This window comes from Filicampus tigris, chromosome 1 (assembly GCF_054856515.1).
Source record: "Filicampus tigris isolate MCC_2025a chromosome 1, RoL_Ftig_1.0, whole genome shotgun sequence".
Classification (NCBI taxonomy): domain Eukaryota; kingdom Metazoa; phylum Chordata; class Actinopteri; order Syngnathiformes; family Syngnathidae; genus Filicampus; species Filicampus tigris.
Window position 1 is genome coordinate 19526970 of NC_141217.1, and position 19275 is coordinate 19546244.

The following is a 19275-nucleotide window of genomic DNA, read 5'->3' on the forward strand; positions in this document are numbered from 1 at the left end:
CTGACCGCTTGAACCAGCCCAACAATTCCTCTGCCAATATAACCCCGATGATCTGCTGCAGAGTTTCTTGTTGGACCAGAATCTAATTTATGAGCGCAGGACTGACTTTTCAAACTGCAAGAGTGCGAAGGGTTCCAAGGTTTTAGGTTAATGATGACTTTTTTTGTTTTTCAAGAATTAAAAAAGGTCTTTAAAACTTGTTCTGAATCAGTCTTTGATCATTTTACACTAAGGCAATTCAATTTAAAGTCATGCAAGTTCTGGTGAAATAGACAATGGTGTGCTTGAGAAAAAGTAAGCTATCGCTAAAACTGAATCGCTTCAACTTTTGATTGGAGGAGAACCTTATCTCAAAGGTTCGACTGATAACTAAAATATGACTCTTATGACTACTTTCAGTCCAACCTGACATGGTGTGATTCTGTAGTTAGTAAACTGTTCTGAAAAATTTAAAGGGAAGTCTAATGAAACAATGCTAATAAACATTCAAACTCAAACACTTGATTTTTTACAATAGATACAATTTTTTATTAATAGCTCTAAACGACACATTCGAAAAGCATTCACTCAACATTCAGTTCAAATACAGCTCATTCCAGAAATTACAAGGATGCTTGTATGAAGACAAAAGGTAATCAAATACATGTTAGTTTTTCCCCCATTTCTTTTAAACGATAATGAGATTGGCCCTTGAGCTAAGAAGGCAGGTTTGGCAGCACCATTTGCTGTTGATTTTGATTTAGGTAAGGATTGGAATAGTAGATCTAAACAAGTGCGCATAATTGCTGGTGCCTGACTTTCATAAGCTCCTTCAGTACATCATTTATTATTAACTTTAAGTTAAATCAGTGACCAGTGTGGGTTTTACAAACTCAGAGCATGTGTAGCTGCAGATGTGATTAACATGAGAAATCAGGCATCGGGAACCATATTAACATATTAAAAATGCTTGTTCTGTTATTGTGGTACAAATACCATTTGAGCTTTTTGAAGAAAAGCAGCTCCCAATGGCCACAGGAGGCGGGAGGTGTTAATGAACATCAATTGCTTCGGTCGAAGACCTATTTCAGTCATGTTCAGAGTAACAACAGTTGTTTTGAAGCTAGAGCATCAGTTGGTAGCTCAAAGTCAACCCTCTCTAACCTTGGTAGCAAGTGCAGAATTCTCTTGTCGAATGGCCTTGTAGTCTTCTAGAATCTTCTCCAGATTAGCCACTGTTTTGTTACTATTTTCCGTGTCAATCTGCGGACAAATTATAAAATGAATTGTTAAACACTGAACAAATGGAATTAGGAGAAATTAGGACACAGAGGTGTAATCTACACAGCTCGATGCACGGTATAGAGAGTGTGGAGCTACCGGGACACAAGCCGGTTAAGTAGGAGAGGTGGAGGGGGCCGCAGGAATACAACTTTTATTGAACCCAGTTGTGTCTAAAAGTTTCACCATTCTCGGTTATGGTTTTAAGACGTACTACGGAATTCTGCATTTTCCTCCTCCAAGTCCTGCATCACATTGTGTACTATATTAACTTTGAAAATAATTGAAACGTGTACTTTAAATTCTTACTGATAAAATGTTGCAAAATAATTCAAGTCAATACAGGTATTTACAGTATAATTACTCTCACTGTTGTGCAGATCAATCAAATCAAATCAAGCATTCATCTTCTCCTCTGACTTAGGGGTGGGCGATATGGGAAAAAAGAAAAAAATCTCAAGATTTTTTCAAAAAACTGACGATATTCTACAAAAATATTTTAAATCTGCACTTGCTTCACAGACCAATTGTGGATAGACAGCGTTTGTGAACAACAGAAAAGAAAAAGAAGAGCCAGGGGGATTTTAAACAAAACTTCTAAATAAATAACAAAGAAACAGTCTTAATCGTTTTCATATTTTTAGAATCCAGAATAGAATTTATATACTGTCTGGTTTCTGCCTCGAAAATTACAGAGAGGTTCTGTGTGACTAAATTTGGATTTGTGGATATGAAATATTACAGAAATATATCATGAAGCGTGACAACATCAGCAGGCGCAAAGGATTTAAAAAATTTTCAATGAACATTCGATCAGTCCGGCCTTCGGCTTGTAGCTACATTTGGCCCTGCGTCCATTTGACTTTGACACCCTTGTTCTAGGACAATAATTAACAATAAAGAACAAAAAATTATGTATAGACTTAGATACATTTTTGGGAATATTTATGACATTTAAATGTCTCTGCTGTATTTCCATAACGATATGACATTTTGAGCTGCAGTAAGTACTGGTGTACCACTACCAACTACGAGAGCAATCAGAATGGTAAATAAATGTATTTGATTTGTGATTTGTGTGACAGAAGTGTCACCCAGCGAGAGGGAAAAAAAAGACATCGTCATGACAACACCCATTCTCATACATTGGCCACCGTATTCAGAATAAAGTTGAATAACAAAGCTGCAATTTACAGAAAAGGGCATTTTCCCACTCAATCATCATTGTGACGTCGACTTGTGACTTTATTCATGTTTGGGTGTATCCTGGCGTCACACTAATAAGCCACCGTGGTTTGTGCAACATGCCTCGGGAATACAGGCTAGTTATGAATGATGCGGACTACAAGCGTGTAAACTGAATGTTAACCGAACATCCAGGCTGTCACGTTTGACTTGATCGGTAAAGTACTGGGCGTGTGTGTGCGTGCGTTTTGAGTTTTGTCAAACTCAAACCATTTACAGACTACGGACGACGTGGACTTGCGCCTTGCTATTATTCCCCGCTCGACACTCCTCCATACTTGAAACAGAGCGGCTGCATTGCGGACAGAGTCACGTGACTGGGTCCTGCCGGCTGATTCGTGGAATGATTATCACTTCCTGCTTCTCTGCCGTCAATGCAACCTGATTTGCCGAACGAGGGGTTTCAGCATTTCTTCATACTTTGCAACAGTCGAATGACTCGTTATGATTTTCGAGGCAGTATTAATACTCGATAATGTAAAATTACACATCGCGAAAGCAAGATTGACGTTGATACCGATGACGATATATATCGCCCACCTTTACTCTGAAAATGCTCAACTGAAATTAGTGCTTGCAATGCTACATGATATTTTCAATTAGCTCCAAAATCTAAAACAAGAACCTTTGACAAATCTTACCTGCTCTTCTAGATCTCGTATCTCTCTCAGGATCGTACCAGTATCCTCGATGGTTTGGATCAAATGATTGCAGTTCTACACAAGAGAGTGAAATAGTAAAATACAATATTGCAATGGGGAGGAGAAAAAAAATAATAGCAGTAGAGGATGTTTGATTGTACTTCATGTAGAGCAGCCAGATACTTGTAGGATTTGCGGACCGACTCGTCTTTTTTGGCGTCCTAGCAGTGACAACAACAAAAAAAAAAAACATAACATAAAACATTCTGTTCTACAACTGCTAGACACTGGAGTTTGACAATTTGCTTTAAGTCACCAATAGAATTAAGAGACAATTACTAACAAAAGCACAGACAAAAGGGACTTGTGTTTTAATGACCTTAAAGACAAGCTCATCCGTCACAGCAAAAGTCCTGTCCAGTTTTCCCGTGAGGCTGTTGATCTCTTTTTGCAGTTCTTTAGTGTCGGATAAAATCTGTTACAGAAAAAAATAAGATACAAAAGGGAGGTGAAATGGATTCACGGAAAAGGCAAGCATCACTGCATTCCTAAAATTGCCGTACTAAAGGCAAGAGACGTTTGATCACTACAATATTATTGAATCAATAAGTCGGAAAAATTGAAAAATTCCTCTTCCTTGTCAAAACTCGGCCGACAACGTCACCAGAACGCTGACATCAATTAAGAGCATCTAGCTTCTGGTAGACATGAGAAGCTTCTAGCATCAAATCTTTTTACGTCCACAAACAACTCAAGCACACACTTAAAGTTTGTCAGTTAAGCATTGAGAGATTGGAATATTCCTTAGCTTTCCTTTAAAAAGAAGCTGTTTCCAGCAAAGTCTTACCTTGGTGATTTCCTCCTTCTGTTTCTTGATGTTGATCACAATCTCCAGAATCCTCTGAGTGTATGCTGCTCGAGACACATCCTTGGGAAGACTTTCTAACTCTGTGACCTAGAGTGAGAATGGCACAATTGTAGCAACCAAGAAGAAAAGCACAAACCCTGCAATGCAAATAAACTTGCATTTTAGTCACAGTACCCAATCATAAGATAAGTTACTTTACTGTATATAATACACGCAGTTGCAGAAAGAAATGTACAAATGATATATTTTTTAAACTCTGATTACCAGCTGTTTGTATATTTCCTCCTTCTTCTTGGCCTCCTCTGTTGAGACACGGATTTTGTCATGTAGAACCTTGATTTCAGACAGTTTTTGGGATGATTCCATCTGTGTCAAATGCAGATGAATTAACTACCGGTACTGTGTATAAAATCACTTTAAACTGAATTATTGTTATTATTTTCCTGTGCATATTTACATCCTGATGACTGCAGATTTCTTTTAGCCTGCGGTGTTCATCAATGAGTGGTGCACGGTGTTTCTCCCACTGAGAGGCCAGGTTGACCACCCGCTGGGCGCTGGCCTCCACCAGAGCCTGCAGCAGAAGGCCGACATGAATTCAAAGGCACGGGTGCTTCTGAAGAAATCCATTCGTACTAATCTCGCCTACCTGAAGCTTCACTATGTTGTTCTCGGCATCTGGTAAAAGGTCAATGGTTTTCTTTTTCAGCTGGATCTTTTCCTCCAGCTCATTGTTCTGCCTCTCCCGTTGCTTGAACTCATCAAGTACCTACACAGATACGTCCACATGAGAAAGGTGGTCCGATGGCCCGTTCATGGATTTCGCTCTCCGAAACACAGCGCATTAGAAGATGCAAAAAGCCCACTTATGCTTTATTGTTCATCTTCCTCGCTCAGCGGCCACTATACAGTGTAATTTAGTAGGGATGTAACGACTCTCTCAAGCCTCGATTCGATTTGATTTTCAATTCCCGATTTCGACTCGATTTTTTTTTTTTTAACAATATGAATGACTCATTTACAACTAAAATATGCTTTTATTTTAACATCTGCATTTTGTCCCTGTTACAAACAATAACCTTTTGAAAAAATTGAAAATGAATTAATAATTTTGACTGTTTAACTACATTTTTGTCTTATCAGTGTTTTGTTAGTGTCAGAGCTAAACGTGAAAAAGAATAAATGTACAATAGATTTGAATATTATTGCTACAAATTCTTTTGTGAACAACATTTCGATTTTGTTTCTTTCATTTTTTACATTGATGCATATTTTAAGCAGTTTAAATCCATTTTTAATCAATTTTCGATGAATCGTTACATCCCTGTAAGTTAGTTGACCACGTTTACAATTATTTTTCTTATCTGGGTAACCCTCAGAATGGATGTGACTATTACAGAACGGGTACAACGTCTGAGGTGTGCGTCCAAAGGACACCAGTACAAGGAGCAAAGAATATATTTTTGAATAACCCTCAGACTCCTGAAGAAGATGGGCTTGAAGATATAAAAAAAACATCTCCATATTGGGTAAAAGAGGTTATATTATGTTAGATTATATTCTGACAGACAAAGCGAGAAAAAAAAAAACATGATTATGAGGTATGTCTTTTCTGTCATTATAGGCTGGATGATGTCATGACAAGATTAACAAACGAATAGAGGTCAGAGAGTGAATGTTTCGGTGCTACCTGAGCATTAGTGACACTCAGGTGCTTCAATTCCGTAGTTAGTTGGTCCACATCACTGCACAGCTGCTGAAATTGCTGCTGCAACGACGCTAGCTCCTCCTGCTGACTGCGCTGGTTAGCATCTGTCCGCCGCACAGGGGATGGCGCTGCTTCCATCTCCTGATCAAACGCACGCAAACAAACACAGGCAGCGTTGAATAATTAAACACCATTTGTAGTTTTCATTCGGCACCGCCAGGTGGACGCACTTGTGTAAAAGTGAACTTCTGGGAGTGGGTGAAGTGAGAGCCCTTCGTCAGGCTGTGGTCAGAAGAAGCAGACCCCCTGAAGGACTGCAGTATGTCAGACAAATCAGAGGTGGCGCCAAGACCACCAAGGGCACTTTCCGTCGGGGGAAGGGCAGCAGAGCGCAACTGCTCCTCAATACGTTTACGCAGCCGAGTCAGTTTTCGGGCCCTGTAGTCCTGTGTGAAAGGGGACAGTTGTTAAAACATTTACGGCCAATCGGAGAGCGTAGAGGAAATGTTTTTAAATAAACCTTTTCACCATGACGTCACGCATACGTCCCGGCAAATATTTATATTTGATTCAAAAATAAACGCGGTGGGAACTCAGACTAGACTAAACTCAAATTAGAAGCATAGGCACACTCTTTAGACCGTGCAATGAAGAAGATGCAGTGGAGCTGACCTTAGTTAGCAAGCTAGCCATTACTATGTTTTGCTAAGTGACTCAAAGAAAACCCAACCAAATGTTTTGTTCATACCTTTGAGAAGATGCCTTCCACAAACCCAATGACAGTTGCCAGTCTGACCTTTTAAAAGTGGCCGCAGTGTCTACATCTCCTCGATTTATCCCCCTTGCCCAAACATTCTGCTGTTTTTTTTTTTTTTTTTTAAATCTTTAAGAAAATCAAAAAAGTACCTAAACCTTTCGGTCTATATCTGGCGGCACAGACACAAACACAGCAAGTTGATCATTTTCAATTCAAGTCAGCAGTACTACATTCATTTCTGTCAACCGCAAGTGCCCTGGCACCTATTGCTTCAAAACGTTACGAGAAGGTCTATAAAAGCATGAGACGGCTCTGAGGTTAAGCATTTGGAAACACATTTCTATGTTTCTACAGATTTGGACACATTTCAGTAGCAAGGAAAGCAGATGATTTACCTGTGGCGTAAGACGAGACAGGAGTCCCTGACTGTTCCACTCATTGTCCCATTCCTGCGCCGCACTGAGCTCGGCTGTGTGCTGCTCCAGTAAGGACGCTGCCACAGCGGCATTATGGGGGAGCTGAGCGGTCACAGGGGGAAGAAAATCTCTCCGGTAGTCTTTTGTCTCTGAAATCATGGCACACGCTTCAATTCAATTGCAACGTATGGTGAACTGCAAACACCAAAAAACGTCAGATAAGAGCACAGGTCAGCATAGTAAAAATCCATTGCGAATTACGGAGACTAGGTGTTGGCAAGCCACATCTGGCGAGCATCAACGCACCTTCACAAGCCATTGAGAGTGCAGTGTGCACGCAATAAAATGTTGACGGAACACAGACACACACGGCTCAGGGAACGACCAATCACAGCTCGCCTGTTTTCTAAAGCTGAGCTGTGATTGGTCGTTACCTGAGCCCTGGGTAGTTGTGATGTCACTTTAAGTTGACAGAAGTGACAAAATGGCCGCCCCCAGAGACAGCTAAAAACAAATGGATTAACTCTTATTCCACAACCACAATATTTATCATAATGCCTTGTTTCAACTAGTGGGCTTGCATCGAACATATTCTTGAAAAAAATATGTTTGGGTTGACTCCCCCTTTAAATAAACAAATACCAAGGCTTCAGAATAGCTATTTTTATATGGAGCACAGTTGCTCCTAACATGAAATTTTAGGGGTGCAAGTAAAAAATTTAGAGGAACACACTGTAACCCGACGTGCGAAGTAAATAATCACATTTCCACTCATTTTTAATATATTATTGATAAATGGGCTCAAGAGTGGAACAGAAGTTTGTCAGGCCAAAAAAATAGTGCCTACCTTTCAGTGATTTCTTCCCTGGATCTTTAATACAGTATGGTAAACTGAGGGGCTGCATGTGGAAGCTGTGCATTACACCTAAACCCTGTGGGCAGGAAAGCAAACGTCAGAGGGCAATAGAATATGCATATAGTTCTTTACCATTTGAATTTAAGCTTTTAAAGTGCTGACACATTCTCTGAAACCGATCATAGTTGTGAACGTAAAGTAGCAAGAAGACAGTGCCCGCTGTGCTGATTTGCCGCCCCCCTTTTAAACCATAAACCTGACAGTGAAGTGCAATTTTTAAGAGTTTACTTGTGTTTCACCATGCAGTGGTAGCCTGCAGTTTGGAGGGAGCCAAGGTGCTACCAGCTGGGCTTTGATAGCAGCAGCAATAGATCTCTGAAGAATGGTTGATTTGCCTGGAGGAGGGAAAAAAAAATAAAACAATGTCTGACTCCTTAAAAGGTCAACACAGTATTAAAATGACTAGTCATACCAAAAATGTGGACAAGCAGTCTAATGGCTGTTGGGGTAATATATAACTTAAAAGAGACGTATTATGAACTATGTACTTTTTATTGTTTGTACGTAGGGCACCCACCCATCTTATGTGGAACTAAAACTTAAAAAGTAAATCTATCTAAGTTATCAGGCTATTTCTAAAAATCTGTCTCTGAGCGAGATGTTCTGCACTTCCGCCCCAATGTTACATAACAGTGGAGGTAAATTACACAATTTTTCTCCACCAATGACTTGGCAGCTAGGCTGGCCAAAGAATCAAAGTGAAACTTAGTGTTTGGCGATGTGTCCTTGTGCCGCATACACCGAGGGAGCAGCAGCCTCCGGAAATTAAAATATTCATTGGCTTTAAGCTGAGGGCCATCGCTTGTTTGCCACACTCTGGGCTACTGCTTAAACAAATATGGAATGTGTATTAGTCTATTTATTTTATTACTGTGGAAACTCCCCTGTAGTTGCTTCAGAATACAACCAAGTTGTCCGTATGAAATATGCCTCTAAAGTCTCCGTCTAGACTAGACCAACGCAACAATAGATTGACATCAGTAGGGAAGAAATTAGCACACTGTTAGCTGCTCGGCTAAATGCTTATGTGAAGAAACTCACATCCAGCATAAACAACAGTTTGGCTCTGCCTCTGTTGGTCAGCGCATAAACTACTTATAACTTAGGTCTGAGTACATTTTTTTAACATACTGTAATTATTTAACACTTGACAGTGTATACTTAAAAAAGTGGCGCAATAAGTCACATCACCTTCACCAAGCCTCTCTCTCCACTTCCCTATACTGTACTGTATGAGTCCTTCATGCATCAAAGATGTGAGCATTTTTACATTATTGCAGGCTTACTTAGCCTATGCTATTTTTATACTTGTTAGACAGTTAAGGGCATTGAAATTTTATTTTATAAAGGTTTAATGATGGCAATGATCCTGTACCTGTTGGTTGATCGGAGGCCTCAGCGCTTTCTCTGGGCAGTTTCTCCACAAGGAACATGAGCAGGGAGCGAATCTCTGTCTCACTACTGTACAAGAAGGTCTGATAACCTATTTCACCTTTATAACCAATTTCCTGCAAAAAAAGTATGACATTTCATATTTTCAATATTAGGTCAGGATTTTGTTATTTGTTGGTAGAAGGTCTTTATTTTTTTAGATTTTAAGTTGAACAAGTATAATAATGTTAAATATTGACATTCTAAGTTGGAAGGGATCCCCCTCCGTAAAAAAAAACAAAAAAACGACTTTGCCTTACTCAATTAAAACAGACTTGCTCCACAAATCAGTAAGTCATGGCCACTTTTACCTGACATGCCTGTGCCAGGCTCATCCCCACCCTGAAGCGGGCAGACATGCCAGGCGGGAGGGAGGTTGGCAGCACGCTGCCCAAGCCGGGATCGATGACCCGGATACATCTCACCACCGCCTCCACTATCAGCTCACTGGTGAAGTCTTTGACGCTGTCAACCTCCTCACTCAGCTCACTACAAGAAGCAGAACAAATGGATTGGAATGTGTTTTTTTTAACTGCAAGTTGACAGTCATACACTCACATGTTTGATCATATGATGGCCATTACATCCAGACAGTCTGGCTGACTGACTGGCAAAGTAAAGTAAATGTCTATTTATTTATGTTGCCAACAATTGACATAAACAAATATAATGTCACCAAGCACCTTCTTATTCAACACCGTATTCTACCTTGATTAAATATAATACTTGTATAAATAACATGTTTTACATTTTTCTTGTTTTAATAAACACTACATGCCTGCTTCGCCTTTTATTGTTTTCATTTTGGAGACTCCTGGAAGAGTGAATTTTCCTTGTGGATGAATAAAGTCTTTATCTATCCATCTATGTGTCATTACCCTAACGACAGTAATTACTTACGTGCCGACTTGTTTTAGGGCGAGTATCAAGATTTTGTCAACTTCCTCCATGTCGGGTGTTTGAATCAAGGCGCAGGATTCAAGTAATGCATCTAAAGCGTGCAGCTTGTAGACCAACCAGTCAATGAGTGAAGTGTGTCTTCTCCATGGTGGCCAAGCAGCAGCAGAACAAGCCTCAATCGGCTAGCATTTAGCTACTTGTTCGCAAGCAGAAGCTCACGTCTCACCGAGTTCATTCTGTTCTCCGAGTCAAACGAGGCGCATTATTCATCATTAACAAATTTCCTCCTGCCAAAGACTGAAATTAAAAGTTTCACCCGACTGTGAAGGTAGATAATTTTGACAAGTGAATGCCTTCTCCAGTGGGAAAAGTAAAGAAATAGAGTGATAATGAAAAAAGAAAAAGATAGGTTTCTGGGAGTTGAAGTCTTTTCGCCCGAATGATTATGCAAACAAATGGCAATATGACTGCCTTTCCCAGCATGCATCAACATCTCGGTCTCATGACAGAAGTTGCGGAATGGTTGCATGGAATTATTGAAACACTTTTAGCGGATTCAAATAAATATGTAAATTAGATAATAGCTTTGTCTCTCATTAAAGGAATTAAGGAAATAGGTTACATCAAATCCCCCTTTATTTCAGAAGCTGTTCTGTAATAGTTTGGAAAAATTACACCTATATACGAGATGACCAATAGATGGCAGTATTACAATGTGCACATCTTTTATGAACGGAAAACCGAAGAAGACCACCAGCGGAGCCACTCGGCTAACCTGATCATGTTATTGATCATTATGTTGCTGTAGATGGGAGAAGGATCGATTTTCGACGAGCCACGTTGACCCAAGACGGGATTATAAAGATGGCAAGCGACGAAGAGAGGGGGGTGGTTCGAGTCAAAGTGAAGGTATGTCGGCCAGTTAGCAACAATCTTGCTGTTGCTGTGTGAAAATGTGTTTTGGGCATTGTCTATATTTTATTTTCCATGTACATATTGTGGGACTACGTCACGTGTAAACTGTACTCGATCATTTCAATTGCACGTCAGAGACAGAGGTCGTATCTTTTTCAAGATTTTTAACGATCATCATTGTTGAAATCGCCGGCGTGTTTTGACATCATGTTTTTTTTACGAGACCATTATATACCTTTACATGCATGACAACATCTACTGTACTATGTAAGAAAACATACGGCAAGAATTACCAACCTACTTCAGCACTAACGTCAAAGCGGTCCAGGATGACGTCACCTAGTACGCACAACAACACGCGTGTGCACGTGCGTTGTGCATCTTTGTTTAAGTCAAATGAAGAAGATTCAGTAGTATTAATATGGTCACGAGTATTAAGTATTAAACGTCAGTTTTCGATTTAACTCTACATCTTTTTTGTTCTGGACGCCCATTAAAAACATTAGCCAGTCTCTTCCATTACTATCACTACAAAATATGTACCAACCTGCCCCCCTACCCAAACATCACCGCAGCTTGATAGAAACTTGTTTTTCCAGTACATAATGTGGTTATTAACAAAAACACTAACCGTAATTACAAATTGATGTTGTCGATCATGACAAATATTGTTACACTGCACAATGCAAATGTATCTTTCCACACATTGCCTGCTTTCTTATCATAAATGAAGTGTCCCCTGTGCAATACAAAAGTACTTTATTCATCTCTTTATCAAAACAAAATTTAAAGCCACACAAACCTTGATGTTATGTTGTTTCAAAAAGTCTACAATTACGTTACGTACGAGTCCGACATTTTGTTTTGTGGTTATGGCTATGTATCGCCGGATAGATATTCCTATGTGTACATCCCTGTGATCGTTTGCTTATAGATTTATGATGTACTCTAATGTATTTCAGAAATGTGATGGAGCACTTCCTGTGGAGTTTCGATCCTTTGCTGTTGATCCTCAAATTACATCGTTGGAGGTGTTGCAGCATATTCTAATTAAAGCTTTTGATTTGAATGGGTACGTCTGGTCTCCATGCCGAAAATTATTTTGACTTAAAAAGCATCAAGTCAATCTGTTTGCAATGTGGCAAAATTGTGTTTGTGTTCGTAAACTAGGAGGCGAAATTTTGAGATCAGTTACATGTCTCGAGGCGTAAGCGCTGCAGAGATGTACCTGTCTTTGACGTCTGATGGGGATTTGGATGTTGCATTTGCCAGTGCAGCCAAACCATATCTACAACTCAAGATGGATTTGAAACCTTCAGAAGACAGTAAGAACACAAATAACAGCCCTTCACATCATTACACGCACACAGACGCACACACCCACACACACACACGCACACACACATAGACAAATTACATAATCTAAAAACACAAATTACTTAAGTTTTATATGCTTTCTGACACCCTAATGAGGTCAGAACTGTTTGTTGGAGGTGAAGTTTACAATGTGTCACTGTTGGTTCAATTTTAGGCCCTGTGATGGAGGACTGGGACATCATCAGCCCCAAAGATGTGATTGGCTCTGAGCAGCTTCTCGCAGACAGGACCAAGTCTTTGGCATCTGCAGCGCTTCCTTTCACCCAGTCTTTAATGTCTCAGGTAAATATTTAACTAGCCCATACTCCCCTATAACTTTTATGTCTCTGTTCTTATGTGATTCTTACACATTTGTATTTAGGTCGGCCGGACACTGACACGAGTCCAGCAGGCATTCAGCTGGTCTTATGGGGAGGAGATCAAGCCTTTCAAGCCTCCTTTGAGTGACACCGAGTTTCATAGTTATTTGAATGGTCAAGGACAATTGACACGACCAGAGGAGCTAAGGCTGCGGATCTACCATGGTGGTGTTGAACCTTCACTGCGCAAGGTGCAGGTTCATTAATCTGTAAAGACTTCCCAATGCTCATTCTTGGAAAGAATTTTGGGAAAATGTTGAACTCCAAACTGTCCTCCTTGCAAAAAAAAAAAAAAAAAAAAAAAAAAAAAATCCCCAATTGTATCAAAATAGACCTAGTGACCCGAATGGGTATTGTAATGAAAGTTTATAGTACAATTTTTGTAGCATAGTCTTTGAGTGCTACTGTTATGGGGGCAGAGCTAACAAACCTATCTGAACTCGAGGCACATATTTGGCTGTCTTGCTGGTCTTTTTGATTTTACATCATGAGCCTCCACAGCCTTAAAGCGGAAATTAACCCAAACACATTTTTTTCAAGAATATGTTCCCAGCAGACCCACTAGTTATAACACGGCATTCTGATGAATATTGCGTTTGTGGAATATGAGTTAAGCAGCAAAATCCGCCCCTTTTTAGCCATCTCTCGGGGTGGCCATTTTGTTTCTTCTTTCAACTGAAAATTGACATCGCAATTGCTCAGGGCTCAGGTAACAACCAATCACGGCTGGTTGAAAACAGGTCAGCCGTGATTGGTCTTTACCTGAGCCCTGAGCAGTAGTGATGTCATTTTAAGTCGACAGATGTGACAAAATGGCCGCCCCCAGAGATGGCTAAAAACGGGTGGATTAACTCTTATTCCACAAACGCCATATTTATCGAATGTCTTCTTTCAACTAATGGGCTTGCATGGGACATATTCTTGAAAAAAAATATGTTTGGGTTGACTTCCACTTTAATGATATGGGACTCTCATTTTTTGAAAAGGAAATTCGATGTTGTGTTGCATTCCTCTGAATGCCATTTTCTTCTGTTGTTTTCAGGTTGTTTGGCGTTACCTGCTTAATGTCTACCCAGACGGACTAAGTGGACAGGAGCGAATGGACTACATGAAGCGAAAGACGAGAGAGTATGACCAGCTGAAGAAAGAATGGACGGCCCACGTCAGTCACGAGGATCTTGAATTCATCCGGGGGAATGTGCTCAAAGACGTTTTAAGGACAGACCGTGCCCATCCCTATTACGCAGGCTCAGAAGACAGTCCACATTTGACCGCTCTCACAGATTTGCTCACTACCTTCGCCATCACACATCCACAGGTGTTTAGAAGTCGTTTTTTTGGGCTTTACACTGAATGTGTCTAATTCAAATCCTCATCATTTAGTTAGTTTTTTTTTCCAAATGAGTAGAATAGAGTGTTGGTAATTTGAGGCAAGACAACAATTAATACTGTGTAGTGTGTACCCTCAAGCCAGAGTTTGGAATCTAGACCATTTTAGATACTAACACAACAATATAGCCTCTTTAAAAAAAAGAAAAAGAAGAAAATATATCTTAACACATGTGTCTGTACAAGCAGTCCATACAGACAACAAAATGGCAAGGGACTTAAGAGGGCAGAGAATTCTTTATAGGATGAATTTCCTCTGGGTTCAGGGAAAAAGAATGAAGATCATGCATCAGCACAACAAATTACAACTTGATCTGATGAGAAAAAAAAAGACAATTCCCATGTTCAATTTGAATGGATGGATCAGATTTGGATGAAACTTGTTTAGACATACGGCATATTCACAGCAGATTTTGTTCAAATCTAACCTACAGATTAGTTTAGATTTGAACAAAATTGGCTATTGTCGGTTGTTTCAGTGAATTGTCAGTGTGCATGTTCTGAACTTTGTGTATTGCTTGCTTTTCAGATATCATACTGTCAAGGAATGAGCGATATCGCTTCTCCTATACTGGCTGTGATGGATAATGAAGCACACGCCTTCATTTGTTTTTGCGGCATTATGAAACGCTTGGAGGGGAACTTCCGGCCTGATGGACAGCTTATGTCTATTAAATTCCAGCATCTAAAATTGCTTCTGCAGTACTCTGATTATGAATTCTACTCTTACCTGGTTTCCCGTGGAGCTGATGACCTTTTCTTTTGTTACCGCTGGTTACTTCTGGAGCTCAAGCGAGAGTTTGCCTTTGATGATGCTCTAAGGATGCTTGAGGTTACTTGGAGTTCGCTGCCGCCGGACCCTCCTGAAACTGAAGTGGAGCTGCTCGGACCACCTTTACAGGCGGATAAAACGCGTTTCGCTGAGAGAGACAGGACCAGTGGCAGTCGCCCCGGACGTGACTTGCAAACAAAAGAGAAGCAACGTAGACAGCATATGCTCCGACCGTCAAGAGAAGAGGCCGACGTCAGTTGGAATGCTGTCTCGGAAGACTGTCATAAAGTTGGACCTGGACGTGATAGAGGCATACCTCAAGTGGTTATGGGTAAGGCAGGTTTTGCGTCTCCTTCTATGGAGGAGAGTTTTGGTGAGTTTAAATACTATACTGCCCAAAATGAAGATGGCTTTAATATGAAGGACACGAAGCAGCAACAGGTTGTGACTGATGCGCGGTCATTATCACGCGTTCCAATTCGTCAGTCCACCACTGACAGCGAGGAGGATTCTGGAGAAAGGACGCCGCTTATAAAATGCTACAACAATGGCTTTTCACCAGGATCCCCGCCTCCCCTACCACCGATCGGTAACAGTGACGCTGCATCTCATTCATCTTCAGCCTTACCTTCCAGTTGGTCAATCGCTACTCCTGACTCTGCCCCACAAACGACATTTGGTTTCGCAACCAGCGGAAGAGAGGCCTTATCAAGAACTGTCCCAAAAGTAATCACATCTTCTGCACAATTGCTCAGGAGCACAGGGTTGAACTTGACAAACCCTACCGTAAAAACCTGCGCTACATCTCACGCCCATGCTCAAAATCGATCGTTTCTCTCGTCACCAATTTTGCCTTTTGGAAGGGGTCCCTCGCAGCCTGGCTCCAAGTCGTCCTCCAACAACCTTCCTTCCCCTAGCAACAAGCCCTCATCCACCACAGCTACTCACATGGATAGTTGCCCCAAACTGGAGAGCAGCATCAAACCATGTTCTCTGCCACCTCCCCAAGAGTTTGGAAAAGGCAATCCCTTCATGCTTTTTTTGTGCTTGTCCATCTTGCTGGAACACCGCGACCACATCATCAAAAACAGCCTGGATTACAACGAGCTCGCCATGCACTTTGATCGCCTAGTGCGCCGCCACAACCTGAGCCGGATCCTGCAGCGAGCCAAGGCCTTATTTGCAGACTACCTGCAGAGTGAAGTGTGGGACTCGGAGGAGGGGGATGAGGTTAGCTCAGACTCGCCAACATCAGCCACCGCTGCTCGGTACTCGCCACCTTTAACCATCTCGGCTCGTCCCATTTATAGCCCCTTGTCATCTCCTCAGTCTTCATCCCGGAACTCAACCTACAACCTGACAACAACCATTCCTTCACCAACAGCTCAAGTCTCCCTTTCACATATGTCGTGATTTGCACAAGTATCCCTGACTCGACTAACTTCTCAGCAAGGGGGCCCACCAGTGGCGTGGAGCCCTGGACTACTTTAAATAGCCTCCCATGTTGGAACTGGGCGCTTAAAGGGGAAATCAACCCAAACACATTTTTTTTCCAAGAGTATATTCCCAGCAGGCCCACTAGTTGAAACAAGGCATTCTGATAAATATTGCGATTGTGGAATAAGAGTTAATCCACTCAACATGACATCTGACTGATGTCATTTTCAGATGACAGAAGTGACAAGATGGTCACCCCCACGGATGGCTAAAAACGGGTGGATTAACTCTTATTCCACAAACGCAATATTTATCAGAATGCCCTGTTTCAACTAGTGGGCTTGCATAGAACATATTCTTGAAAAAAAATATGTTTGGGTTGACTACCTCTTTAAGTATCTTTTTGCTTGATTACATACAATATATGAATGATTCCAGTACTGATCAAAACGTGTTATTTGTGTTGGCGCCGCTTGGAGGTATTTGGACAGAGCTTTTCCTGCGTCCTTGTTGGTAATGCATGCACACTGTCTTTTTTCCCTGTGTTTTTTTTGTTTTGTTTGTTTTTTGACAGTGTGGCTAGATTTGAAATAACTCCAGCCACTTAATGCATATCACTCATTTAGCCCTCTTTATTTGATTGTATTTAAATTCAAGTTACATCTGCACAAATAAGACAAAGAAAGAAACATACAATACTCACCTGATAAACTAATGTAATTTACCTGAAATAAGACAAAAATGACACTGCATACAGGGAACGGCTGCCCTTACAATTGCTATTGAGAAAATAAAATCAGGCTAACTTTTCATCAATGTTAGAATACGCCTCCTGCTGTCATATCATCACAGTTACCTTAGTTTGGACATTTGTAAACTCAGCCCCCCCTATAATGTATTATTTCAATTTTTAGTCAATGGGCTTTGACATTGTTTTCTGAAGTGCTCACGCATAGGAATGTGCAAACAAAATGGTGTCCATGAGTTCTTGTTTTCTTTACGAGCTATTCACAGAGATGGCAAAGGGTGAGTGAGTCTATGTCAACAATTTTAATGGATACATCATAAGTATGTTGCCTTTATGAGTTCCCTATGACAAATGAATTCTTACTTTTTTATGTGAAAGCCTACAACAAGTGAATGAGAGGCTATTAAGAAACTGTGCTCCATTTTCTTGAAGATTTTAATATCATTCTAAGCAAACTAATGGTATTTGTAGTCAAGTCGCAGTGAATTATGATATACTGTAATCACACTATTTATGAATAATTGACAATATGTAATTATCTGGTCCATTATTTCAAGGATGAAACAATTTTGCACTTGAGTTTTTGCTTTTTAGTTGAGTTGAACAAAAGAACCACTTTTATGTGTCTCAATGTGTCGTATAATTTCTGATGTCACGTACTGACAGTTGCCAGTGAGTCTGCTAAAGATTTGCGGCTCTGCAGCCAATGTTTTTGCTTCTGTGAGATTAATAGTATGAAGTGTAATAGGACTTGATGCTGCATTATTAGAGAAGTGCCTCATTGTTGGGTGTCGGAAACCTTCAAGTGTATTTTCATCTGTGCTAAAAATATCTCTTGCTATGATGTAGAAACTGCTGCCCTTCTGGTTGATTCAATAAATAACACTTGCTGTGTTTCAGCAGCATTTCAATTAACTGCTTAGTTCCATGAACAGATGAGCCAGCCAAAAACGTTGTGAAATGCTGTTTAGGCCCAGTTGATGAGGTGTGACTTGAGACTCAAACTACAATCTCCTAAACCACCATCAAAAACAAACAACACACCTTTTTTCCCTTTTTTTTGCAGGGTTATTATATTTCATTCTGGTCAACGTTTTACTGGTGTTAATGTATATATTAAAGGAGAAAGTAAAACGTGCTGTTGCATACTGGGACCATAATATTGCTTGCTTTTTCTCATCAACATATGAACATGTTGATTGAGTCAACCCTGTTGTAAGCTTACATACACAAAAATTGGAAAAGTCTCTTAGTTACTTGTTAAGCATCACCTCGCATTCTGTTGATTGTCTGCCAGTTATTTCCCCCCTTTTTTAGTGTTGGAAGATCTAACACACGACACTGTATGCCAAAACTATGGGCTGTATTCATACACTTTTCAACTGTATTGCATTTGAAAATATGTACACAACATTAAGGCCTAAGGGGCCTTTTTACAACAGTCAGTGAGCTACTTGAATTAATGCATTTTACAGAAGTGTGCTTTTTTATGTAACTTGTTTTTATTTTGAGAGGCCTTTGTTCTATTGTCTAATTTGAAACATTCTTTTGTCATTGTTATTACGCTAACATTTGCTCTTGCCTTCCAACCCCCCATGTATGATTATCATATTTAATATTTTAAAGAGTACCTGACTGGACTGTGAGTCAGAGATGTGTGCGTTTGTTAAAAAAAGTATCAAGTTACAGTACAGAATTGCTAAGTAGTTGATACTTTTTAATTATACATACATATGATTGCATAATGGGCACAAATAAATACTCTCTGCAACTCATGTGGTTTTACATTACTTCACGGTTCAATAAAAGCATTCATATGTTGCTATCATCATAATTGTGACTTACAAAAGAAGTTTACCATTTCCTTGTAATATTTTGCAAGCACTTCCTTATCGTATAGACCCGAGCCAATACTCCTGATCAGAATCTTTATTTAATTTTACAGAAGGTAACCCTGTCAGCCAATCAGCTCTTACCTTCCTTGTGTCCTACAATGTCTCATTTTGTGGTGTACTCGGGTTCCCATTTCATTTGAGGCATTGTCTTTCATTGTTGCTGTGACTATCTGCAATGTGCAGCTAAGTTTCAGTGCATGTTTTTGGCCGAGTTTTATCGTGGTACAGTGAGCTTCATGCC

General features: G+C 40.3%; 2 protein-coding genes across 2 annotated transcripts; one reads left to right on the forward strand and one right to left on the reverse strand.

Annotated features, from left to right (window-relative positions):
• Window positions 1–510: 510 nt before the first annotated feature.
• ccdc22 (CCC complex scaffolding subunit CCDC22) lies at window positions 511–10583 on the reverse strand. The gene is made up of 16 exons (XM_086024877.1): window positions 10143–10583; window positions 9554–9731; window positions 9187–9319; window positions 8040–8146; window positions 7743–7827; window positions 6875–7044; window positions 5953–6168; window positions 5705–5863; window positions 4664–4783; window positions 4472–4588; window positions 4279–4380; window positions 3994–4101; window positions 3526–3621; window positions 3308–3367; window positions 3147–3221; window positions 511–1242 (listed from the first exon to the last, which is right to left on the reverse strand). Exons 1-16 carry the CDS (start codon window positions 10190–10192, stop codon window positions 1129–1131), a joined length of 1890 nt encoding a protein of 629 aa, XP_085881003.1. The 5' UTR covers window positions 10193–10583; the 3' UTR covers window positions 511–1128.
• Window positions 10584–10880: 297 nt separating this feature from the next.
• tbc1d25 (TBC1 domain family, member 25) lies at window positions 10881–18914 on the forward strand. The gene is made up of 7 exons (XM_086024890.1): window positions 10881–11051; window positions 12020–12129; window positions 12228–12382; window positions 12589–12716; window positions 12796–12984; window positions 13836–14111; window positions 14712–18914. Exons 1-7 carry the CDS (start codon window positions 11007–11009, stop codon window positions 16365–16367), a joined length of 2559 nt encoding a protein of 852 aa, XP_085881016.1. The 5' UTR covers window positions 10881–11006; the 3' UTR covers window positions 16368–18914.
• Window positions 18915–19275: the final 361 nt, after the last annotated feature.

What these genes read in the sequence shown, in the direction of transcription:
- ccdc22 (XM_086024877.1), bottom strand. Translation starts at nt 10,192, where the DNA reads ATGGAGGAAGTTGACAAAATCTTGATACTCGCCCTAAAACAAGTCGGC. An exon ending in GCCCTAAAACAAGTCGGCAC is followed by an intron (nt 9,732 to 10,142) that starts GTAAGTAATTAC and finishes TGCTTCTTGTAG; the next exon opens with TGAGCTGAGTGAGGAGGTTG. An exon ending in GGCCTCCGATCAACCAACAG is followed by an intron (nt 8,147 to 9,186) that starts GTACAGGATCAT and finishes TCCCTCCTCCAG; the next exon opens with GCAAATCAACCATTCTTCAG.
- tbc1d25 (XM_086024890.1), top strand. Translation starts at nt 11,007, where the DNA reads ATGGCAAGCGACGAAGAGAGGGGGGTGGTTCGAGTCAAAGTGAAG. An exon ending in TGGTTCGAGTCAAAGTGAAG is followed by an intron (nt 11,052 to 12,019) that starts GTATGTCGGCCA and finishes AATGTATTTCAG; the next exon opens with AAATGTGATGGAGCACTTCC. An exon ending in TTTGAAACCTTCAGAAGACA is followed by an intron (nt 12,383 to 12,588) that starts GTAAGAACACAA and finishes GTTCAATTTTAG; the next exon opens with GCCCTGTGATGGAGGACTGG.